The sequence below is a fragment of the Chiloscyllium punctatum genome, chromosome 15 (genome assembly GCF_047496795.1).
Source record: "Chiloscyllium punctatum isolate Juve2018m chromosome 15, sChiPun1.3, whole genome shotgun sequence".
Classification (NCBI taxonomy): Eukaryota; Metazoa; Chordata; class Chondrichthyes; order Orectolobiformes; family Hemiscylliidae; genus Chiloscyllium; species Chiloscyllium punctatum.
Genome location: NC_092753.1, coordinates 14,026,940 through 14,053,502, shown reverse-complemented (window position 1 = coordinate 14,053,502; position 26,563 = coordinate 14,026,940). Strand labels below are relative to the sequence as shown.

At 41.4% G+C, this 26,563-nt stretch overlaps 2 protein-coding genes across 6 annotated transcripts in view; one reads left to right on the top strand and one right to left on the bottom strand.

Annotated features, from left to right (window-relative positions):
- Positions 1 to 6,494, top strand: part of LOC140486063 (acyl-coenzyme A thioesterase 9, mitochondrial-like) — a 75,589-nt gene extending 69,095 nt beyond the window's left edge. For all 4 annotated transcript variants that reach the window (XM_072584675.1, XM_072584677.1, XM_072584678.1 and 1 more), the window contains 2 exons: positions 3,460 to 3,610; positions 4,803 to 6,494. In XM_072584675.1, coding sequence (XP_072440776.1) covers positions 3,460 to 3,610; positions 4,803 to 4,861 — 210 coding nt within the window. In that variant the 3' untranslated portion in view covers positions 4,862 to 6,494. The remainder of the gene's footprint in view (positions 1 to 3,459; positions 3,611 to 4,802) is intronic.
- Positions 6,495 to 10,428: 3,934 nt separating this feature from the next.
- prdx4 (peroxiredoxin 4) overlaps positions 10,429 to 26,563 on the bottom strand; it is a 39,308-nt gene continuing 23,173 nt past the window's right edge. Inside the window, exons 5-8 of one of the 2 annotated variants that reach the window (XM_072584680.1) lie at positions 15,219 to 15,349; positions 15,030 to 15,064; positions 14,760 to 14,806; positions 10,429 to 10,544 (exon numbers count right to left, since the gene is read on the bottom strand). In XM_072584680.1, the coding sequence (XP_072440781.1) occupies positions 10,541 to 10,544; positions 14,760 to 14,806; positions 15,030 to 15,064; positions 15,219 to 15,349 (217 nt within the window). In that variant the 3' untranslated portion in view covers positions 10,429 to 10,540. The remainder of the gene's footprint in view (positions 10,545 to 14,759; positions 14,807 to 15,029; positions 15,065 to 15,218; positions 15,350 to 26,563) is intronic. The other variant, XM_072584679.1, reaches the window with a different exon arrangement.

The following is a 26,563-nucleotide window of genomic DNA, read 5'->3' as shown; positions in this document are numbered from 1 at the left end:
GTTTCCACTATTTCCATGTGGGTGGCTGGCACTGAGGCCCCCTGCTGGCAAAGTACAGATTGATAAAGGTAAAAACAATGACTGCAGATGCTGGAAACCAGATTCTGGATTAGTGGTGCTGGAAAAGCACAGCAGTTCAGGCAGCATCCGAGGAGCAGTAAAATCGACGTTTCGGGCAAAAGCCCTTCATCAGGAATAAAGGCAGAGAGCCTGAAGCGTGGAGAGATAAGCTAGAGGAGGATGGGGGTGGGGAGAAAGTAGCATAGAGTACAATGGGTGAATGGGGGAGGGGATGAAGGTACTGGATTAGTGGTGCTGGAAGAGCACAGCAGTTCAGGCAGCATCCAACGATCAGCGAAATCGACGTTTCGGGCAAAAGCCCTTCATCAGGAATAAAGGCAGTGAGCCTGAAGCATGGAGAGATAAGCTAGAGGAGGGTGGGTGTGGGGAGAGAGTAGCATAGAGTACAATGGGTGAGTGGGGGAGGAGATGAAGGTGATAGGTCAAGGAGGAGAGGGTGGAGTGGATAGGTGGAAAAGAAGATAGGCAGGTTGGACAAGTCAAGGAGACAGTTACTGAGCTGGAAGTTTGAAACTAGGATGAGGTGGGGGAAGGGGAAATGAGGAAGCTGTTGAAGTCCACATTGATGCCCTGGGGTTGAAGTGTTCCGAGGCGGAAGATGAGGCGTTCTTCCTCCAGGCGTCTGGTGGTGAGGGAGCAGCGGTGAAGGAGGCCTAGGACCTCCATGTCCTCGGCAGAGTGGGAAGGGGAGTTGAAATGTTGGGCCACAGGGTGTGTTTGATTGGTCCTCAGCAAAGGACTCGCCTTCATCCCCCTCCGTCCACGCATCAATGAATTTAATACACGCTGTGATGTCGAACACTTCTTCCGCTGCCTCCGCCTCTGAGCTTACTTTCACAATCAGGACTCCCGCCCACCTTCCGAGGACCCCTTCGCCCACCTCCAACACACTGCATCCACCTGGACACCCCGCGCTGGCCTATTACCCACCCTCGACCTCTTCATTTCCAACTGCCGCTGGGACATTAACCGCCTCAACCTGTCTACCCCCCCTCCCCCACTCCAATTTCTCACCCTCACAACGTGCAGCCCTCCAACCCCTCTGCTCCAATCCCAACCTCACCATCAAGCCAGCAGATAAAGGAGGCGCAGTGGTAGTCTGGCGCACTGACCCCTACACTGCTGAAGCCAAACGTCAACTCGAGGACACCTCTTCCTACTGCTCCCTCGACCATGACCCCATCACCAAACCATCATCTCCCAGACCATACAGAACCTCATTACCTCAGGAGATCTCCCACCCACAGCTTCCAACCTCATAGTCCGGGAACCCTGCACTGCCCGGTTCTACTCCTTCCCTAGATCCACAAGCCTGACCACCCTGGCCGAGCCATTGTCTCAGCATGCTCCTGCCCCACTGAACTCATCTCTACCTACCTCGACACTGTCCTATACCCCCTAGTCCAGGAACTCCCCACATACGTTCGAGACACCACCCACGCCCTACACCTCCTCCAAGACTTCCATTTCCCCGGCCCCCAAAGCCTCATCTTCACCATGGATATCCAATCCCTCCACACCTCCATCCGCCATGACCAGGGCCTCCAAGCCCTCCGTTTTTTCCTCTCCAGACGTCCCCAACAGTACCCTTCCACCGACACTCTCATTCGTTTGGCCGAACTGGTCCTCACCCTTAACAATTTCTCCTTAGAATCCTCCCACTTCCTCCAGACCAAAGGGGTAGCCATGGGAACACGTATGGGCCCCAGCTATGCCTGTCTCTTTGTTGGCTACGTAGAACAGTCGATCTTCTGTAATTACACCGGCACCACTTCCTACCTCTTTCTCCACTACATTGATGACTGCATTGACGCCACCTCGTACTCCCGCAAGGAGGTTGAGCAATTCATCAACTTCACCAACACATTCCACCCTGACCTTAAACTTACCTGGACAATCTCTGACACCTCCCTCCGCTTCCTGGACCTCTCCATCTCCATTAATGATGACCGACTTGACACTGACATTTTTTACAAATCCACCGACTCCCACAGCTACCTGGATTACACCTCTTCCCACCCTATCTCTTGCAAAAATGCCACCCCGTATTCCCAATTCCTCCACCTCTGCCGTATCTGCTCCCAGGAGGACCAGTTCCACCATAGAACACACCAGATGGCCTCCTTCTTTAGAGACCGCAATTTCCCTTCCTACATGGTTAAAGATGCCCTCCAACGCATCTCGTCCACATCCCGCACCTCCGACCTCAGACCCCACCCCTCCAACCGTAACAAGGACAGAACGCCCCTGGTGCTCATCTTCCACCCTACCAACCTTCGCATAAACCAAATCATCCGCCAACATTTCCGCCACCACCAGGGATATACTTCCCTCCCCACCCCTTTCCGCCTTCCTCAAAGACCATTCCCTCCGTGACTACCTGGTCAGGTCCATGCCCTACAACCCACCCTCCCATCCCGGCACCTTCCCCTGCCACCGCAGGCACTGCAAAACCTGCACCCACACCTCCTCCCTCACTTCCATCCAAGGCCCTAAAGGAGCCTTCTACATCCATCAAAGTTATACCTGCACATCCACTAATATCATTTATTGTATCCGTTGCTCCCAATGTGGTCTCCTCTACATTGGGGAGACTGGACGCCTCCTAGCAGAGCGCTTTAGGGAACATCTCCGGGACACCTGCACCAATCAACCACACCGCCCCGTGGCCCAACATTTCAACTCCCCTCCCACTCTGCTGAGGACATGGAGGTCCTGGGCCTCCTTCACTGCCGCTCCCTCACCACCCGACGCCTGTAGGAAGAACGCTTCATCTTCCCCCTCGGAACACTTCAACCCCAGGGCATCAATGTGGACTTCAACAGTTTCCTCATTTCCCCTTCCCCCACCTCACCCTAGTTCCAAACTTCCAGCTCAGCATTGTCCCCATGACTTGTCCTACCTGCCTATCTTCTTTATCACCTATCCACTTCACCCTCCTCCCTGACCTATCACCTTCATCCCCACCTCCACTCACCCATTGTACTCTATGCTACTCTCTCCCCACCCCCACCCTCCTCTAGCTTATCTCTTCACGCTTCAGGCTCACTGCCTTTATTCCTGATGAAGGGCTTTTACCCGAAACGTCGATTTTACTGCTCCTAGGATGCTGCCTGAACTGCTGTGCTCTTCCAGCACCACTAATCCAGAAACAGATTGATAATGTCATCCCCTCAGTATCCATTTCAAAATAGAGCAACTTTCTCAAATTAGATCCAGTTAGCCCTTTCTGCAGTGAAACATACTTGTTTGTCAGTTTATTCTCTTTTACGTATTATGCTGAAATCTTGTAATTGCCAATTAGAACTATCTCAAATAAAGCCTAGTAAAGCCAACTGTCTTTTTTTTCTGTAATAATGTCATTTCTTTGATCTATAGGTTTGTTACACTGAAGATAAGTACATCCAGGTCAGAGTGCACAGTGAAGTTGTAGACCCACTCACAAAAGAGCACAGCACCACCAATATTTTCCATTTCACCTTTGGTTGTGAGACAGAGGTGAAGCAAGTCATCCCCAAGACCTACGGAGGTATATAATTCTAACCCAGTGCCTAGTTTTGAAGCAATTTTGTTCACGTTGCAATGTATGTAGCAGAGAGATCAGATTCCTATTGTAATTTTGCACAATTTGAGGCAGTTGCTAAGTAAGGTTTCCTGTAACTTGTTAGTTACTTAGCATTTTAGTTTCATTACCCACTCTGCTTAATTGCATTAGCAGCATCGTATCCTGTTTTAGTAGTAGGAACTTAAGGATCCAATCTGCAGCATTTATATCAATCCAATACCGAGAGAAATGCAGGAAGTACAACATGGGGAATTAAATTCTATTTATATTCTGAGATGGGGCAAGAAAGCTTAGCTCTCAAGTAATGAATACATTAGTCTCTTTCATACATGAAATGGTGTAGGAGGACTTCATGGTCATTATCAGTCACACATTTTTCAGGGTGAAATAGGCAAGGCCATGTTTATTCCCCATCTTTAGAGTCACCTCAAGAGTCAACAGTGTGTCAGCAAGCTCCATGATCTCTGAAATGGACCTGGTGAGTCTGAATACACCATGAATGCTTATAATACTAGAGTCTTAAATTCTGACATTACTACTAGACAGAAGGGCAGAGACAGATGATGGTTTCATCTGAGGAAACTGAATTCCAAACTATGTACCTGCAACTCTGTGCAAAATCTACCCTTCACCCAATCATCCCAGGAAAAAAAATCACACCAAAGGTTGTCTAACCATGTCTGAGCTTAAACCAACATCATACTCTCCAGTGCCTTGACCTGCAGGGTTTCTGGGTTTGGAATAAGAAAGGCAATGCATTTGTACAAGACAAGTCACAGATTTCAGGATTGCCTCCATAGTGATATAGTATTTGCAGGTAGGTAATGAACACTACCCAGGAGTTTCCTTGCAGACAAGTGGAAGTGTGATCTCCACCATGTTACCAAGCACATAGATTTGTTCAGTCCAGGGCAGCACTAACTACCAATCTCATCAACTGCATTCAGAAAACTGTGTTGGCTGATTAGAAAGGAAGATCAGGGGAGTTTATTCACAAATTATTAAAGACTGATCTTAAGAGTCGTGTCATCCTGAAATTAATAGAATAGTTGTCCTAACTGTCACCTCTCTGTTTTTATGGTGTACCACTGGAGATCATCAGCATCTGTGATTACAAATATATACAACAGTTTGATATTCTGGTTTCTCCCAACAGAGTCCATGCTTTACTTGGATGGAAAACGACACTTCAAAGCACGAATCATCAAAAACTGAAGGTCTGGCAAACCAGCCTCTGTCCAGATAGACAGTCTGAATATCAGTAATAGAGTAATATTAATCTGAAATACAGGATTAAAAACACCTGCAATTGTTCTTGCATAATAGGTTTTTTTTGTTTAAAAACTGCTTTTATACTTTTCTAACTATATTTAAATATCTTGCAATTGCCTCACTAGTTTTAATAGCACAACATTGCTTAAAAAGTTTGCTATATACAATACAGGAGAAACATGTATTTAACTGCATAGCTCAATGACAAATTGCCATTATAGTGCTGCTGAAGGGTAGAACTGACCATTGGTGAACAAGTGCACAAGAACTAGTGTAAGATTCCTTTTTTTATTTTAACACAGGAATTACCCAGCAGACAGAGGACCACAGTGAAAACACATGAACCATTATCAGCTACAGTAATGCTTCAGGTCCTTTTAGTTACATAACTCTGTTTATTCATCCAGTTTGCAATTGGCTGAAAGAGAAGCTTTCCCACGTGTGGTATCTCTACTGGGTAGAAGGGAAACCATGTTAGTGTACTGTTTACTTACATGAGATACCTGTTAAGTGTGCATGGGTAAAATGTCAAGTTGTTGCATTTCTAATTTCAAAATCAAGGCATGTACCAAAAATATATTTGTTACAAGTATTTTGCTTTTTGTTTACTCAAAGTGCACAGAAATTGAAGTATGTTTGTAGGGGTTTCTTTGCTCTTTTATATATACACGTCTGAAAATATTTGCACTATATATTTTATTTGCTATCAAGCTTACATAGTGGTAAGGGAAAGGGAGGCGCCCTACACAGGTGTATGGTTTATATCTAATCATATTTATATGCTGCGAGAGGAACCTTTTTAAAAAATGAATGAGTCATCTTCAGTGTCGGTAATGCTGAATGGGATATCCAAGGTGATGTCTTCATGATCTGAAAGAACTGCCTATAATGCCGACAGTAAGTTCAGTCTTAATGAAAAATATCAAAATGTTGTGTTGTAGATTGTGACATTCAACTAAAGAGGATCACTGTAAACTTGGGGTGGATAATTCAGGCACATGTTCATTTTAATAGCACAGATACATGCAGTGGAAGGTTTTCGTCTGCCTAATTGCCTTACAGTCGGACTTTTTGTGAACAGATGCTCCTGAATGATTTAGTGTAAGTTGTCATTGTTCTGTGAGTTTTCACAAATCACCTTCCTGAATAGCTGAGTGGATATTAATCTGAAAAAGAAGGTTGGACTGTCTTTACACTAAACTGACATTCCCAAACTGAGATGATAGAAAATGCTCTTCAAGGTCAGGCTCTAATGCAGAGAGCAATGAAGGAAAAGAACGTTATCTTAGAGCCCGAGATAGGATTTTTTTAACGTCTTGTTCTGTGAACAGGAGAGCAAGTGCAAATTATTCTGTTGTATTTTCACGGTTCTACATGCCATATTAAGACATGAAAACATGACTGTGATTAATGTATGTTTTATCAGAGGCATGTTTGAGTTTCCTTTAATATTAAAGATGGAAAAACTGTAATAGTTTCTGAACAGTGCCAGTCAACGAATGATGATTTATCAGTTGTGCATGACAGTTGAATGAATAAAGATGCTTTTTTAATCACTGAGAAGTGACATGTAAAATGTCTGATTTGAGTCATTTGTTGCATTGCAAGTTTTAAAAATAACTTGTATCTTTCATTTTATTTTGAATTTACATGAGATTAATAAATGGTTATTTGATAATGCTGCACAATTAAGGAACTGGTGGCCCATGTCACACAGGATAGGCTCCCAAACTGCAATAATACATCCACATTGGGATTTCTTATTCCAACTAACAATTTGAACATTCACCATGACTTAATAATCTCTGACTGAACTGTGGCTGGAGATGTCTGATCTGAGCATCATTGATACCAGATTGGACATTGCAAGTTACTAGTATACGACAGGGATCAATGCTGGGACCACAGTTATCTGCAATATATATTAATGATTTGGATAAGGAAAGTGAATGCATTGTTGCTAAGTTTGTGGGTGACACAAGAAGCTTGCAGAAGAAGTGTAAATTTTGAAAAACGAATGCTTAAAACTATCTAGTACAAGAAAAATACATTTGCAGTATACAGTACAAAGCTAAGATTGATCTGTGGCAGGGCAGTTTGGACAAGCAGAATGCTCATCCTATGATGTAGGGAGTCATAGATGCTTCAGGTCCTCTATATAAGTACATGTCCAACAAGTGCCACAGGCTGGTCAAACGCAAGCTGAGCTGCAATCACTTTGGTACATCCATGAGGCAGAGAAATATGTGGGTAGAACAGTCAGAAAGATGGTCATACTGTAGGGTAGGGGTATGCAAGCAGCTAGGGAATGGTTGACCACCAGGCAGATTTCAGTACTGATGGTGAGAGTTCTTTGGAGAAATGCAGCAAGAGCTAAGCCTGTGGCAACATACATGACCCAGTTATATAGGAAGGTATGAAATAGCAATTGGGGATTAATTCATTAGGATAACAGACAAATGTTTTTTGTGATGATAGACATGACTCTAGTGTGGTGTGCTGACCCCTGGTGCCAGGGCTAAGGAGGCCTCAGAGTATTATGATCCCAGCTAATGGTACACTGTGTAAGCCAGACCCTTGAATAAAGCTCAGGCAGCACTGTGGCACAGTGATTAGCACTGCTGCCTGACAGTGCCAGAGACAGATTTGATTCCAGCCCAAGATGACTGTCTTTGTGGAGTTTGCATATTCTGCAATACCTGTGTACATTTCAATGGGTTTCAGGTTTCAGGTACATTTCAGGTTTCCTCCCACAGTCCAAATATGTGCAGGTTAGGTGAATTGGCCCAGTAAATTGCTGCTAGTGTTGAAGAATATGCAGGCTAGGTGGATCAGCCATGGCAAATACAAACTTACTGGGACAGGGTAGGGGGCTGGGTCCAGATGGGATGCTCTTTGGAGGAGCTAAATAGCCTCTCTGCACTGTAGGGATTCTATAGCTAAAACAAAAGATGTCCTATTAAGCCAATGTGGCAGTCAGTCACTTAAAACGGTCAAAACAGGCTGCACAGTATCTTTGACAGTAAGTTCAATAAACAGACAAAAATCAAGTTGGATACAGAAAACAGTTTTAAAAAAAAATCTTTCCAAATCAAATCCCAAAGTTTTGATTGTTCCCAGTTTCTGTGAACTGTGGAGTATTCATCACAGAGTATTCAATGTCATCACTCTGACATATTGATTAGATTACTGTTCCAGAAGAACTTACTGATCTAACAAGAAAACCCTTCACAAATCAACATCCATATACTAGTATTTTAAATGAAAACACTAAAAAACAATATTTATATAAATCTCTCACATCATCACAGGGAGAGGTTGAACAGCCAGACACTGAGGTCCATGTTGGTACCAATGATATAGGTCGGAAAAGAACACAGCAAGCCAGACAGCATCAGGTGGAGAAGTCAGATTTGGCTGATATCTTTGTGAGGCGACTTGCTGCTACTGCTGGGGTGGGGTGGAAGGGAGCTTTAAATTTACTGGGCAGGGGTGTAGAAAACAGACTGAATTAGACAGTAATACTAGGATGTCCTAAAACTGGGATTGGCATATAGTATTGAAATGGCATCTTAACATGTGGAGGTGCTACAACGAAGGAAGAAAGTGGATTGAGATCAGGGCCACACTATATGAATGCACTGAATACAGTCAATAAGATTGATGAGTTAAGTCCAGATTCCAATATGGAATTACATTGACCGCCAAAGGAAACTTGGTGAATTGGTGCAGTACATCTTGTAGATGGTACACATTGCTGCCACTGAGCATCATTGGTCGATGGAGTTGATGTTTGTGGATGTGATGCTAATCGAGCTTTGTCCTGGATGGTACAGGTACACAATCCTTTAGAACATAGAAAAATACAGCGCAATACAGGCCCTTCAGCCCTCGATGTTGCGCCGACCGAAGCCTACCTAACCTACACTAGCCCAAAAACCTCCATATGCTTGTCCAATGCCCGCTTGAATGACCATAAAGAGAGTCCACCACTGATACTGGCAGGGCATTCCATGAACTCACAACCAGCTGAGTAAATATCTGAAACATTCAGGACCAGCTGGTTTTCAGAATTTGGAATTTTTTGAATTTTGGAATAAGTGACAGTTTGATGGTGAAATTTTTAAAAAATCTTACCGAATAGCAGATTCACTGTGTGTACAAGAACCCTGAGACAGAACTGAGGCCTGCCAGTGCTGGGCCAATCCCACACTCGCCACATCTCAGTGACACGCATCGAGTGGGTGTGGAGTTGAGTTAACTGTTTGCACGCTAAACAACCTTGTTAATGAGAAAAAAACTTCAGATTTTGGAGCTTTTCAGATTTTGGGATTTTGGTTAAAAGGTTGTCTACCTGTATCAAGCTTGTGTTGTTAGAGCTGCACTCATCCAGGCAATTGGGGAGTATTCCATCACACTCCTGACTTGTGCCTTGTAGATAGTGATCAAGCTTTAGAAAATCAGGAGAGGAGTTACTCACCGCAGGATTCCTAGCCTCTGACTGACTAGTCTGAAGTTGCTGGATTTGTGAGAAAGCTATCCAATTTGGCACGATGATAGTGCCAGGCTACACGATGAAAGGTATTATCAATGTGAAGATGGGACATTGCCTCCACAAGAACTGAGCAGTGGTCACTCCTATTAACTCTGTCAGTCAGTCAGATTGGTGAAGTTAAGGTCATGCAAGCTTTGCCCTTTTGTCGGTTCCCTCACCACCTAGCGGTGCTTTGGGTGATGTCAGGTGCCTTGGCAATTTCATTCCTTTTATGAAACTTTTACAGTAATACAGCATCTATACTGTATATTGAAAGCAAATTTTATCCAGCAACCCCTTCCTACCACTCACCTGGCCATCCCCTCACGGTTGTGCTTGTAAGTATAATAAGCAAGAAGACATCTGTGAGAGGGAGGAGAGTGTTAATTAAATTGTGAGAATGTGGAATGCTAGGTAGGTCAGCTGATAGAGTTGGTGGAGATGATGAAGAGGAGGGGAGAGAGCAAGTGATAGAGAGTGAAAGCAAGAGAAATGACCAACAATAAGGCTAAAATTAGCCACAAAAAACTAGCTGCAAGCATCAAAAGTTACCTGACCATTAAATCCAGAGATCAAAATGGAAAATACTCATTTAAGCATCATTCACCCAAGGATGACAGTGTGGGTTTTGAGTCACAGTTAAGTTTACACAAATTCACTGAAATTGTCAGAATGAAGCTGGTGGCAATGGATCATTCAATACATATAACAGATGAATTTTGAGAAGGTACTTTGATCGTTGCTTCAGCAAAGAATAAATATTGTGGTCAGAGTGAATGGTATCAGGAGTTTTATAATGAAAACCAAAACAAGTTCAACTATCAAATCAGAAGATTATAATTCATCACCTTAACAGAATCGGTAGCATCATTATAACGTCACCCCAAGTATGGCCCGCAAATAAACACACTCACACACCTTGCTCTCCCATGCGCTAGAATTGCAATGATAACTGCAGTAAAACATACCACACGCAAAGAATTAATTGTTTTATTGTTCGAGTCAGGAGCCAGATATTATAAAACACCAATGTAATTCAGCTTAATGTTTTCTATCAAAATACTTCAGTTTTCCAGCTGGATCAGGAATTATCTGAAGGAAAAGAACAGAAATAAAACAAGGTCATGATATTTCAGAAAAGCAACTGCTATAAAATGTTTTACACCTTCAGGTTAGCTACTGACAAAGGTGTACAGGCAATAAGCAAAAGGAGTTAAAGCTAAATATTAAGCCAATTGTAGCCCTTTAAGTGATACTACTATTCTTTATCTTAGTTTACTAAATGATTAGGCAAATTGTAAATGATTTCCTTGCAAAACTCATTGGAGCATTTACTCCCAACTTCAGGCAAAATACAAAATGGGTCACCGTTTAGATAAGCAATTTCCAAGAGAAAAGAAATTCTTGGCATAATTGATAGTTGCAATCCAACTGCAAATGATCCTTTTTAATATTTCAAGCTGTCATTTGATAGAAATAATCATTATCAAGTTTGAAGAGACCAGAGCACAGTGGCATATTAGCAAATTATTAATGGAATAAAGACACCTCCTAACAATGGAGAGGAAACAGAAAATCTGAAACAGGCTGAGCATAGGAAAAGATGTACAATGATTGTTGGCTAAGGGAAGGTGTAACCTTTGGGCCATGTATAAAAGTATACAATAGCAGGTGATATCCAAAGAGGATCAGGTTCAAGAGAAATCTCTAAAGGTACAAAAACGGCAGACAGGAAGAAAGTCAAAATCCAAGATAAAAGTGGAACGGAGCAGGGTACTTAATATAATAAGAAAACTACTGGAAGTGTTTTCTTTCCAGTCATTAAGAATGGCAAGGCATTGTTCTTTTCCAAAGTTAAGACTTTGTTGTTGTCAGACTGCTTTCTGCATTGACTTGCATTTCCAAAAATCCTTCAAAAAGAATCCACCAAGGAGTTATCCAAATTGTTATGGACCAGGTACCCTCCCCCACAAAGATAGTAAGGAGATAGTGGGCGGCACGGTGGCACAGTGGTTAGCACTGCTGCCTCACAGCGCTAGAGACTCGGGTTCAATTCCCGCCTCAGGCGACTGATTGTGTGGAGTTTGCACATTCTCTCCGTGTCTGCGTGGGTTTCCTCCGGGTGCTCCGGTTTCCTCCCACAGTCCAAGGATGTGCAGGTCAGGTGAATTGGCCGTGCTAAATTGCCCATAGTGTTAGGTAAGGGGTATGGGTGGGTTACGCTTCGGCGGGTCGGTGTGGACTTGTTGGGCCGAAGGGCCTGTTTCCACACTGTAATGTTATCTAATCTAATCATAACGCAGTCTTAAATAAATATAAAAGTTAAGACATTGTGTTCCAGATGAAATTCAATTGACCCACCACTAGGCTTTAAGCAAAACACACTTTATTCTTACAACACGGTTAAAATACAAACAAACAAAAAATAAGAACTGGTATAACCACCTCACTGAAATACTTAACAAGATAATACTTAACCACTAATCCATTGTTCCGATATAGGCAGCAACTAATACCCTCGGCAAGGCAATTTAGCAAAAGTTAAGGTTCTCACATGTTGCCTCTCTCCAGTCCAATGGAATGAAATACTGAAAGAAACAGTCTGCCTCTTTATTTCTAAGAGGAAGCCTCTCATCTAAGACTCCAGCAGCATAGAAATGAAGCTGTTAGCTCAGCAGTAGCAGAAACCTTCTCACTAACAAAGCAAAACCAAAAACTTTCCTAGGTCTGTGAGAGCCCCCGACTCCACCCACTCATAATTCTTTTGTCTCATTTAAAAAAAAACTCCCCAGGAATAACTCCAATTTGTTTACCACTGCCTGTCTGAAGCAGACATTCCTGTAGCACAGTGGTAACATCCCTCGACTAAAGAAACAGCACAGAACACATCCCTCTTAAAGGCACAGTACTATCACAAAATAAACTAGTCCTTGCTGTGTTTGGGGGAATGAGGGTATGCAATAGGAAAATAATGTGGAAATTGGGAAGCAGAATTCATGGAGGAAACTAAAAGGATGTCCTTTACATGGAATAACTTCCCAATGGCTCAGGTATAAACCGGTATGTGCCCCTAGCCACAATGATAAGTTCCTTCTGCTCAAAATATTCATAAATATCTGGAGAAGAGCAGATGATGCCACAGATTAATAATGTCATTCATAGAGTCCTACTACACACGAAGTGACTATTCAGCCTATCAGGTGGGCTATTTGTTTAACTCCCTTGCTTTTTTCAAGTATTCATCCCATTCAATTTTGAAAGTTACTATTAATCTGCCTCTACCACCATATCACACAGCATATCATTAAAACCAAAGCTAACTGGATCTTGCTGTGTTACCTAGGCCATTCATTATAAAATTATACATATTCCTTTAATGTGGTCCTAACCACATTTAGAGCACTCAGTACAGTTTTAGCTCCTTTCATGTCAGATAGAGCATAGATGACCCTTCCTCAGTCGAAACTAACAGACGGACTTTATACCTTGAGTTTGTAATTCACTGGTCCAGGTTTTTAATATCATGGGGAGCTTTAACTCCAGAATTGACTGGTTTGTGAAATAAGGTACACAGAGTATGTATGAACAATGGATTTTTTTTACAGTCCTTAAGGAAACCATTTAGTTTAATGTCTGCACAATTAAGTCATCATGTTACATGAAAGGCAAGGGTAAGTCATGCCTGAATAATTAAATAATGGTTCAGGATTGATTGATTGCTGGTGTGGGATCAGGAGATTTTGTCAGACGACTTCACTTAACCACAGACCTCAGGTATTTAGTAAGAATCTAGGTGTGTTGAAGGAGGGGATATGGGATGATGAGAGTGATACAATATGCCGAAAGATGGTGGGGTTTTTAATGGACAAAATGGCTGTTTATTGTCTAGCATGCAAAACAAGTGGGCTGACTATCTGATCTTATTTTGTCATTTTTTTCTCCATCGCCTCCCTCTTTTGGTTGTCTTCGTTTGTATGCTTTGATGTATTCCTTTTAGGGATGCATGAAAACAAAACAAAACATGGCCCAACAACTCTGGGGATTACATGGGAAGTATCTTTGTGAGAAATAGTGTAATAAAACAAAAAATTGTAGCACACACCACATAGAAAAGGATTGGGATTTGTCAGTGCTCATTTAGGATAGGAGAACTTAAGGAGGGAAAGCTGGGGTACACGTACTGATACAGGTACAAACTAGTATGTGCCAATCACCTTGTAAAGAGAGTTTTGAAGTTTCAGTTGGGCACACAGACAGCAGAGCTCATCATGGGATACACCTCTCGGAAAGGGTGTTCCAAGAAAAAGGAAACATACAAAGATGAGGGACAGAGAGAAGGGAGACAATATGGCAGTATTCCAAAAGATAATGGCCCTAAAATTATTTTCAGGTTTAAAATCTGAAGTACAGGTGCTATTTTTCAGGGCTGAAAGTGGTTGGAGACAGATATGGCAGAAAGCAAAATAAATTAAAGTTTTCCCTATGAAAGATTGATTTTCAGCTGGTTGCTCATTAGTGAATTGAGAGATGAATCAGAACACTTTTTGCATTTTTAATCCCGATGCTTACACTGAGCAACATGCAAAGTGAATGAATTCTGACACAAATTTTGATTTTAGCAATTTTCAGTTAACAAAAGCCTAAACTTTTCAAAAGGAAAGCCACTCCCAAAGAGGATACTTGTCTGTGCAAGTGACTGGTTGAACTCTGGAGCAACATTATGAAGTTGCAGAATGAATACTTTGTAAACTATTTAATTAAGTAAAAGCTCCTTCCAGTATGCTCAACATCGTTATCATGCTACCAAGTTTTTAAGACTGTTAGGTTGAAATATCTATTAGAAATATGTACTTGAGATTTCCATCAATACGCTATTATTAACTTCAAATCTTGCTCAGATTCTGTCTGAACGTTCTTATGATACCAAACACTAAACCTTTCAGATCAAGAATAACCTGGGTAAAACATTCCCAATGCCAGGAACAAGTCCTAGCCTGAGAGGAACTGCTAACTTTAATACAGAAACTAATCAGCATCTGCTCAGTCAGTGTAATGAAGCTGGTCACTGTACAGGAATATTATTTAGAAACAAAATATTCCAACACAAAAGCACTCTGTAATTAGGTTTAACACAACACACAGGATGCTGCCTGACCTGCTGTGCTTTTCCAGCACCACACTTTCTGACTCTGATCTGCAGCCCTCACTTTCTCCTAGTCGATTAACACACGTTATGCCAATGTCAATTTTAAGGTAGACAGTGATTTAACATCTGTAATCACACCTGTTGCCAGAGAGTTTACTTACAAGTCTTCTCGTGGCCACCACTTTTTCATGACTTCTTCTGGTTTAATCTGATTAAAATATATTAGTAGCATGATTACAGATATTAATGCACTGATTTTTAAAAAAGAATACAGCCCAAGATTAAGCTCAAAGTCAATAACATCATAGATTTGATAAGGTAAACACAAAAGGGTGCTAACTATGATTTACTATTGGTAATGAATGTGAATAAACCAAATCCTTTTTATAAAGACAAGGATTGGGAAGATTTTAAATTAATGAGAATCTTACCGTGTCACTCCCAGGTTTCCAACCAGCTGGGCAAACTGTAAAAACCAAAGACATCAAACAAAATTCAGGCTGCAGCTAAGCAATGTCTTTGTGAAAAATACACTTACTCTTAACTTTTAAAAATGTTGTTATTTAATTGTTTCTAACTGATAAATTTCATGCAATTATTTCTAATATAATATTATGTACCTTCACCGTGTACATCAGTGTATTGGAATGCTTGAACTAAACGAAGGGTTTCATCCACTGAACGCCCTACTGGAAGATCATTCATTGTGATTTGCCTCAGTATTCCTTTGTCATCAATGATAAAAAGGCCTCTGAAAGAAAAAGGGAGAGTATTTTTGTCAACTTTTATTCTCCATGAGCGTACATGAATGTACAAGCTGTATGATTGTTGTAATTTACATGGTCAAAATAGATCTGAGAAAATGTGAACTACAGATCTAAGCGGCATTGTTGGAACTATGCTCATCTTGGCACAACTTCAATTTGCAAATGATACACTAAAGATGGTATAGTACTGATGGCACATAAAATGCCTTAAAGCATCTGACAAAACTTGGTGTTGAACTATATAAGATGCACTGACAAATTCATTTCCATATCGAATTGGTTGCAGTCAGGAGTTATGGACTAAGAGCATTATGAATGTATTTCAGAGTATAAAGAACTCAGATGTCACATCTTTGACTGATCCCTGTATCTGAATTAAATGGTTCAGAGACCCAAGTCAAAAAAGATGTACAGGCAAATGCATTCTTCCTTGACATGCTAGCTGAGAAACCTGCTAATGGGTTCTCTACTGCTTATCACAAAACTACATTCACTCATTACAGGGCATCATATATGAAAATATAGCTCTAGCTTGACCAAATTAACCAGCATGCAGTAGGGGAAGGAAGAGTTTAAAGGTAATACCTTAGAACAGTGTAGCTTAAAATGGAATTTAGATACAAGGAAAGTTTACAGAGATTGAGCTTGTTCTCCTTAGAGCAGAGAAGACTAAGAGGTGACTTTATTGAGGTGTTTAAAATAATGAATAATTTTGACAGGGTAAAGAAGGATAGTCCATTTCCAGGAGTTAGTATGTCAGTAGCTAGGGGTCACAATTTCAAGACTCTCAGCAAGAGAGCTAGGAGTGAGATGAGGAGAAACTTAATTAATCAGGGTTGTTAGGATTTGAAAGGCACTGCCTGGGAAAGCGATGAAGACAGATTCCATAGGAGGTTTCAAAAGATGTGGGTGGCATGGTGGCTCAATGGTTAACACTGCTGCTTCACAGTGCCAGTGACCTGGGTTTGAATCCAGCCTTGGGTGACAGTCTGTGTGGAGTTTGCACATTCTCCCAGTGTCTGCGTGGGTTTCCTCCAGGATCTCTGGTTTCCTCCCACAGTCCAAAGATGTGCAGGTCAGGTGAACTGGCCATGCTAAATTGCCCCATAGTGTTAGGTGCATTAGTCAGGGGTAAATATAGGGTAGGGGAATGGGTCTAGGTGGGTTACTCTTTGGAGGGTTGGTGTGGAATTGTTGTGGCAAATGGCCTGTTTTCACACTGTAGAGGAATCTAATCTAATATGTGTTTGAAAGGGATGAAGTTAGACGACTATGGAGATAGGTTTGGGGAGAGTGGAAATAGCTGGGTAGCTTTTTCAGGAGCCAGTACAGACACGATTGGTCAAATGACTTCCTTCTGTATGTAAAATTCCATGATTCTAAAATAGCCTAGACCAGTATAAGGAACTACCACACAGACAGGTTGCAGCTACAACCAAGCAAGATGATACAATACTCCAGACCGCGGGTGATTAGATCAAGTAGTAGTTTGACCAAATTAACCACAGACTTATTTTCATAAAAAGCATGTGACCGGAGACAGTGAGTCGCAGTCTTTACAGGTTTTAAGTGTTATGGAGCTTGTATTTTAAAGAAACAAAAATATTTATTTGCCAAAGTTAGAATTCCATTATTAATGCTGCTTGAGGGATAATGTTTGGAATTGGCTGATGTACATGTGGTTGGTGACATCTATTTCCTTGCTTCCTGTTCCTCAGGAGTCTAATTCTGACTATTGTGATCTTAACAGACTTTAATTACAATCTTTAAAGATGCTGCTGTATCATCTTTTTAACTGATTTTTGAATTCATGCGTAGTTTAAAATATTTTCAAGTTTTAAATTGCTGTAACATGCCAAACAGCCCCCTGATGAGAGATGCATATTTTTGACTATGTGAAGTTAAGATTGTTGTCAGCTAAGTTGTGATTATTGTTGAATAGTATTTACCTAAAACTTGAATGGGAAGGACACTGAGAAGAGGCTGCATGAATTAGGAAATCATGATTAAGCAGGGAACAATTTTCAGTTTTAAAAAATGTGAAAATTGAGATTTGAAGAAGTTGCGAATCATTAAAGCTGCACCATACCAAAATACCATTTGAATGAAACAATAAAATGCCAGTAATTATGAACCCATATCCTAACAAGCATGAGTGCAATGGGAAATTAAGGAAGAAAATTACAGTTGATGCAGCGTTATTTGCTGACCTTGCCTTCCTCCAAGAAATATTGAAGTCAAATCAGACTGGAGAAGAGGGAGAGTCCATGCTTTGCTGGAGTTTTGCTCTGCTGCAAATTATTTTTAGAATAACAGGCATTACTATACCAGGTACCCTCCTTAAGAAATATCTCTAATGTCTCAACCTCTCAGCTTATTAACAAGAAGCTGTTTTTGAATATCTGTGCTTTAAATCTTTTTTCTTTAAAACCCATTTTACCCAACTAGTATAGTTTAAACAACCAAGCCATTTTGATTCTTGTCACCCGGTTTTTCCTCCTTCTTCTCTCCTGGGTACAAAGTGAAACACGTTTAGGCTTTCATCATTTGTGAACAATTTCAATGATATGAATCAACTGTGGATGATATTATACCAGAGACAAATCTTGTCTTCAGTATTTTATGGCTTGCACATTCAACAAGCAATCATTGCACAGCAATTTCTTCAGCTGGTTCCCGGTCACCCCAAATTATGGATGCAACACAAATCAGACAGAGAACTGCATATTATAGCTGCGATATTCATTTACCTAAAACAGTATTGGTTTAATGTGCACTGCAATACTGAAAAAACACTCAATAACCGCTAATCCAACCTTTGTGATTCAGTCGAATGAACTCTGATTACAATCCTAGGGCTGGTGTGTCAATCATTCTTCAGACATGATCAATCCTAATTCTGCTTTTCAGGATGAAAGTTAGCTCACCTTAACTTTCAGAACAATTAAAATTTGCAGGTTGTGTATGTAACTATTCAACTTTATTTAAGAAATAAAATGGCCTTGGGTCAATTTATTCCAAGTAAGTACTTTTCTCCAGCGCAATACTGATCTCCTGCCTTAAGAATTTTAGATTGCTGGAGTTCCTGTGACATGCATGGAAGGTTTGATGAAGACTTTATATGGGCTGTTTATATTTTATGATACAACTTGCATTAATCTGTTGATACGGTGGCTCTGTGTTCCCTTAAGGCCACAGAGTCTAATTACTATTAAATAAATTCAGATTGTGTTCAGAGTTTTCTAAATTGTAAGAACCATGGCTTTTTTTTTAAAAATGTGCACGACTGATATGACAGCTACACAAGAAGTACTGTTTCTGATGACATTCTTCATCAATGGTTGCAACATATTATTATATTACTCGACTTGATTTGTAAACTTGGTTAGAGGGAAACTACTTTTGTAACTTTATTTAGATACTCCACATTTATTTTGAAGTGATTGGGGTTTTAGTCTATAAGTACATGAAGGGCACCATTTTAAAAATTAGTACTATCTCTTCTGTTTGAGAAATGTCAAAGATTTTCAAGGATATCATGTCCTTTCTAACTGGCAAGGTGTGGAAAAAGAACAACATTATTTTTCAAGATCAATTTCAATATGTCTTGTTAAACCTATCAAAGTATAGTATGTGATTTCTTCAAATTTATTTACCACAGATGTGATTGTGCAGGACTGCCTTCCATTTAAAAATAAATAGGCTTTATATTAATTTAATAAACTAACTTGAAAAGATAAAGTGTCTGCAATTTTTGTTTTCAAGTGTGTCCTGCTGCATGCATGCTTGAACCTAAATTTTTCTGTAGTACCTAAGAGTGATGAGAATAGATTGTAAATACAAATTAGCTTCAAAGTCAATGCACTGAAACCATTTTACTGACCTTTTAATCTATTCAAACAGAACATTACAGCGCAGTACAGCCCCTTCAGCTGTTTCACAGGTCGGCGCAACAATCTGAAGCCCATCTAACTTACACTATTCCATTTTCATCCATGTGTCTATCCAATGACCACTTAAATGCCCTTTGCGAGTCTACTACTGCTGCAGGCAGGCCGTTCCACACCCCTATAACGCTGAGTAAAGAAACTACCTCTGATATCTGTCCTATATCTATCACCCCTCAATTTAAAACTAGCCCCGTGCGAGCCATCACCATCTGAGGAAAAAGGCTCTCACTGTCCACCCTATCTAACCTTCTGATTATCTTGTATGACTCAATTAAGTCACCTCTCAATCTTCTTCCCTCTAACAAAAACAGCCTCAAGTCCCTCAGCCTTTCTTCATAAGACCTTCCCTCCATACCAGGCAACAAAACTCTAGTAACTCTCCTCTGAACCCTTTCCAAAGTTTCCACATCCTTCCTATAATGCAGTGACCCGAACTTTACACAAAACTCCAAGTGCAATTGCACCAGAGTTTTGTTACAGCTGCAGCATGACCTCATGCCTCCGAAATCCAATCCCTCTGCTAGTAAAAGCTAACACACCATATGCCTTCTTAACAACCCTAGCAACCTGGATGGCAACTTTCAGGGATCTATGTACATGGACATAGAGATCTCTCTGCACATCTGCACTACCAAGAATCTTACCATTAGCCCAGTACACTGCATTCCAGTTAGAACATAGAAGAATAGAGCGCAGTACAGGCCCTTCAGCCCTCGATGTTGCGCCGATCAAAGCCCACCTAACCTACACTAACCCACTATCCTCCATATACCTATCCAATGCCCGCTTAAACACCCATAAAGAGGGAGAGTCCACCACTGCTACTGGCAGGGCATTCCATGAACTTACGACTCGCTGAGTGAAGAACCTATCCCTAACATCAGTCCTATATCTACCCCCCTTAATTTAAAGCTATGCCCCCTTGTAATAGCTGACTCCATACGTGGAAAAAGGTTCTCACTGTCAACCCTATCTAACCCCCTAATCATCTTGTACACCTCTATCAAGTCACCCCTAAACCTTCTTTTCTCCAATGAAAACAACCCCAAGTGCCTCAGCCTTTCCTCATAGGATCTTCCTACCATACCAGGCAACATCCTGGTAAACTTCCTCTGCACCCGTTCCAGTGCCTCCACATCCTTCCTATAGTATGGCGACCAAAACTGCACACAATATTCCAGATGCGGCCGCACCAGAGTCTTATACAACTGCAGCATGACCTCAGGACTCCGGAACTCAATTCCTCTACCAATAAAAGCCAGTACGCCATATGCCTTCTTCACTGCACTATTTACCTGGGTGGCAACTTTCAGAGATCTGTGTACATGGACACCAAGATCCCGCTGCTCTTCCACACTACCAAGTATCCGACCATTAGCCCAGTACCCCATCTTTTTGTTACTCTTACCAAAGTGAATCACCTCACACTTAGCTACATTGAACTCCATTTGCCACCTTTCTGCCCAGCTCTGCAGCTTCTCTATATCCCGCTGTAACCTGCCACATCCTTCCTCACTGTCTACAACTCCTCCGACTTTCGTATCATCCGCAAACTTGCTCACCCAACCTTCTAACCCTTCCTCCAGGTCATTTATAAAAATGACAAACAGCAATGGTCCCAAAACAGATCCTTGCGGAACACCGCTAGTGACGGCACTCCAAGATGAACCTTTGCCATCAACTACTACCCTCTGTCTTCTTCCAGCCAGCCAATTCCTAATCCAAACCTCCAACTCACCCTCAATGCCATATCTCTGTATTTTCTGCAGTAGCCTACCATGGGGGACCTTATCAAATGCCTTACTAAAATCCATATATACCACATCTACCGCTTTCCCCTCATCTACCTCCTTAGTCACCTTCTCAAAGAATTCAATAAGGTTTGTGAGGCACGACCTGCCCTTCACAAAACCATGCTGACTATCCTTGATCACATTATTCTTATCCAGATGTGCATAAATCCTATCCCTTACAATTCTCTCTAAGACTTTGCCCACAACAGAAGTGAGACTCACTGGCCTATAGTTACTAGGATTATCCCTACTCCCCTTCTTGAACAAGGGAACCACGTTTGCTAGCCTCCAGTCCTCTGGCACTACTCCTGTAGACAAAAGAGGACACAAAAATTAAGGCCAATGGCTCTGCAATCTCCTCCCTTGCTTCCCAGAGAATCCTAGGATAAATGTCATCAGGCCCAGGGGACTTATCTATTTTCACCCTTGCCAGAATTTCCAACACCTCTTCTCTACATATCTCAAAGCCATCCATTCTACTTATTCGTGCCTCAGTATTCATATCGACAACAATGTCCTGTTCCTGAGTGAATACTGACGAAAAGTATTCATTCAGTGCCTCCCCAATCTCTTCAGCCTCCACATGCAACTTCCCATTACTATCCTTGATTGGACCTATTCCTACCCTAGTCATTCTTTTATTCCTAACATACCTATAGAAAGCCTTAGGGTTTTCCCTAATCCTACCAACTAAGGACCTTTCATATCCCCTCCTTGCTGCTCTTAGCTCTCTCTTCAGGTCCTTCCGGGCTACCTTATAACTCTCAATCGCCCCTATTGAACCTTCACGCCTCATCTTTACAAAGGCCGCCCTCTTCCATTTAACAAGGGATTCCAATTCCTTATTAAACCACGGCTCCCTCACACGACCCTTTCCTCCCTGCCTGATAGGTACGTACTTATCAAGGACACTCAATAGTTGCTCCTTGAACAAGTTCCAAATATCAATTACGCTCTTGCCTTGGAATCTACTTTTCCAATCCACACATCCTAAGTCATGCCTCACCGCATCATAATTTCCCTGCCCCCAGCTATAACTCTTGCCCTGTAGTACACACTTATCCCTCTCCATCACTAGAGTAAAAATCACCGAATTGTGGTCACTGTCCCCAAAGTGCTCACCTACCTCTAGTTCTAATACCTGGCCTGGTTCGTTACCCAGAACCAAATCCAGTATGGCCTCACCTCTTGTTGGCTTATCTACATATTGTGTCAGGAAACTCTCCTGCACACATTGGACAAACACTGACCCATCTAACGAACTTGAGCTATAGCTTTCCCAATCAATATCAGGAAAGTTAAAGTCCCCCATAACAACCACCCTATTACTGTCACTCTTCTCCTGAATCATCTTCGCAATCCTTTCTTCAACGATTCTAGGACTATTAGGAGGCCTGTAAAAGACTCCTAACAGGGTGACCTCACCTCTCCTATTCCTAACCTCAACCCAAACTACCTCAGATGGCAAATCTTCGTCCATCTTCCTTTCCACCGCTGTAATACTATCTTTGACAAGCAAAGCCACACCCCCCCCTCTTTTACCCCCACCTCTGACCCTACTAAAACATTTAAACCCTGGAACCTGCAACAGCCAATCCTGTCCCTGATCTAGCCATGTCTCCGTAATAGCCACAACATCGAAGTCCCAGGTACCAACCCACGCTGCAAGTTCACCTACCTTATTTCATATACTTCTGGCATTAAAGTATACACACTTCAAGCCACTCTTCTGTTTACAGGCACCCTCCTTTAAGATTGATGCCATATTCCTAACCTCCCTACACTCCAGGTCCTGCACCCTAAAGCTACAGTCTGGGTTCCCATGCCCCTGCAGAGTTAGTTTAAACCCCCCCCAAGAGCACTAGCAAACCTCCCCCCAAGGATACTGGTGCCCCTCAGGTTCAGGTGCAGACCATCCTGTTTATAGAGGTCCCACCTTCCCCAGAAAGAACCCCAGTTATCCAAGTACCTTCCAAAGTTATTCCTTCCAAAGTGAATCACCTCACACTTTTCCACACTAAACTCTGCAGCTTATCTATGTCCCTCTGTAATCTAAAACATCCTTATGCACTATCCACAATCCAACCGACCTTCGTGTCATCTGCACATTTACTAACCCATCCTTCTCTGCCCTCATCCAGGTCATTCATAAAAATGACAAACAGTGGCCCCAAAACAGATCCTTGCAGTACACTAGCAACTGAACTCCAGGATGAACATTTCCCATCAACTACCACCCTCTGTCTTCTTTCAACTAGCCAATTTCTAACCAAACTGCTAAATCACCCTCAATCTCATGCCTCTGTATTTTGTGTAATAGCCTACCATGAAAAACCTTATCAAACTGAAATCCATACACACCACATCAACCACTTTAGCCTCATGCACCTGTTTGGTCACCTTCTCAAAGAACTCAATCAGGTTTGTGAGGAATGACCTATCCTTACAAAACCATGTTGACTATGCCTAATCAACTTATTCCTTTCTAGATGGTTATAAATCCTATCTCTTATAACCCTTTCCAACATTTTACCCACAACCGAAGTAAGGCTCACTGGTCTATAATTACCAGGGTTGTTTCTATTCCCTTTCTTGAACAAGGGGACAACATTTGCTATCCTCCAGTCTTCTGGCACTATTCCCGTAGACAAATCTTCACTTTTTCTGAGCCCTAACTTCACTCAGCCCCAACTTTGCTCTGTTGTATTTGCATGGCTACCATTCTTGCTCGTGTGATCAAACTCCGTGTGTTAATCTAGATATTAAATTTTGGCAGATTAGAGTGAAAAAGTGCATTCATTTACTTGCAACAACTCAGCAGAGACTACAGAATGGGACCAGAAAGCCGAACCGATTAGCCTCCTACATAATTCAACGTCAATTAGGTCAGTTCACTATAATAATTAAATTGTTGAATGCAGGTAATAAAGCAAAGAATAGGAATTGAAAATGCAATTTTCCAGGTTAGGAACAATGCCGTTTTTAAATGAAAGAAAAAGTGCATTACTGCAAGCTAGATCTGTTGTTTCAGACTTTGCCTTTACGAATTCTGTAACTGCAATCTTGATGGTCATCTCAAAGAAAAAGCCATCCAGACGGGAATTTATTCCCTCCTACGCTCTTTGCCTTTCTTCAATGGAAAATGGCCTTGGATAATGCTGGTAACCATTCAGAGAAGATTTTATTTGATTTCATGAATTTCCTTCAGTCTTTTTTTGGCGCACTTACACGCACATATATCTTGCAATGCTACCCTTCAAGTATTTAAAATTTTTATTCTCTCTTTTAGAATCCAAACATCCAAGCAGAATTAAACTATTTGCCCCTTGAATTTGCACTCAATAGGATGATGGTTAATACGTTTGAGTTTGAATTCCATATCTGATCTATCCCCAATAACATCTGGTTCCTTTTCTCAGCAAGAATCTACCTTGCCTTAAAAATATTTAATGGCTACACTGTCTTTTGTGGCAGAGCTTTAAAGTCTCTCAAGCCAGTGAGGAATAAAAAAAAAACTTACCCTAATTTCTGTCAAAGGTGAAGCCTGATTTTAAAACAGTGCCTAATTCTGTAGTTTAGGTGGTTTGGCCATGCTAAATTGCCCAGGATGTGTAAACTAGGTGGATAAGCGAGGGTAAATGTCAGGTTTTGGGGAGAGGGTGGAGGGATGATCCTGAGTGGAGTATTCTTCAGAGGGTTGGTGTACACTCGATTGACCAAATGGCTTCATTCTGCACTGTAGAGATTCTATGATTCTATGACAGGTACTGGGGTACTAACGAAGTGACTGACAGTGTAAAAGAGCAAGGAGCTAGCATAGCGATAGCAAGAGCCCTGGGACACTCATAAGAAGGATAACACTATGCAGAGTCTCAAGACATCAGCAACCTAGTGAACAGGAGTACTTTCTAGACCAGAGCCTGATCATCTGTGTCTTCTTTATTAGTAGTAAAATGTACAAAATACAAAACTTGTAAATTTGTGATTCTAATAAATAGCTCCTCTGAGTATTTATCTGATTACTGGCATTTCACTTTATGCAAAAAGTACACTGATCAATATATATGTTAGGATTTGTAGAGCTCCATAAGCTATAAGACTAATTTATCAGTTATCTTTATAAATAAGGACTTAGCCATTTCTCACACAGAGTCATATAGCACGGAAACAAACCCTTCGGTCCAACCAGTCCATGCTGAATATAATCCCAAACTAAACTGTCCCACCTTCTTACTACTGGCCCATATCCCTCCAAACCTTTCCTTTACATGGATTTTTCTAAGTATCTTTTAAATGCTGTAACTGTGCCCATATCCACCACTTCCTTAGGAAGTTCATTCTACATACAAGACACTCTCATTGCAAGCCTGAAGAAGGGCTTATGCCCGAAACATCGATTCTCCTGTTCCTTTGATGCTGCCTGAGCTGCTGCGCTTTTCCAGCAACATATTTTTAAGCTCTGAAACAGAAATAGGACAAGAAAGCTACCATCTGGGGCAATGGCTGTCTTTAGATGTTCTCATTGCATTGCAGAAACTAGCAAATGGGCAAAAAACTGCTATTTTCAGACGAGAAAGCCTCCAATTTTCTACAAAGAAGCTATCCAAAGAAAGAAAAAAACGCCCCAAAGATTTGATTAGGTTGAGGATGGAATTTCACACTGTTTATATTCAATGGCTATGCAAATTGTATTTTCCATTAACAGGATGCTGTCTTCAGTCCAAAACGGTTCTTGCCTACCCACAATTTGCAATGTTATGGATGAATTTCAATTCTGAAGTAATGCTAGGTTGTAGACTCCAGCAATTGGTGATCAAAACAGCATGTTCCTTTGGACCTGTGTAGTAACCACACTACAGTCGGAGATATTTCAAATTGTTAAAATTAAAATACCAATATACAGCAAAATTTGGCAAGAGCTGGGGAATGTGGATTGGGAGAAGCTTTTTGAAGGTAAATCCACATTTGATATATGGGATGCTTTTAAAGAGAGGTTGATTAGAGTGCAGGACAGACATATCCCTGTGAAGATATGGGATAGAAATGGCAAGTTTAGAGAACCAAGGATGACAGGTGAAATTGTGAGACTAGCTAAGAGGAAAAAGGAAGATTACATAAGGTCTAGGTGACTGAAAACAGATGGAAGCTTTGGAAGAATATTGAGAAATTAACACCAATCTGAAATGAGGAATTGAGGGCGAAAAGGGTCATGAAATATATTTAGCAAACAGGGTTAAGAAAAATCCCAAAGCTTTGTATTTGCACGTAAGGAGCAAGAGGGTAACTAGAGAAAGGGTTGGTCCACTCAAGAACAAAGGAGGAAAGTTATGTGCAGAGTCAGAGAAAATGGGGGAGGCTCTTAATGAGTGCCTTGCATCGGTATTCATCGAGGAGAGGGACACAACGGATGTTGAGGTTCGGGATAGATGTTTGATTACTCTAGGTCAAGTTGGCA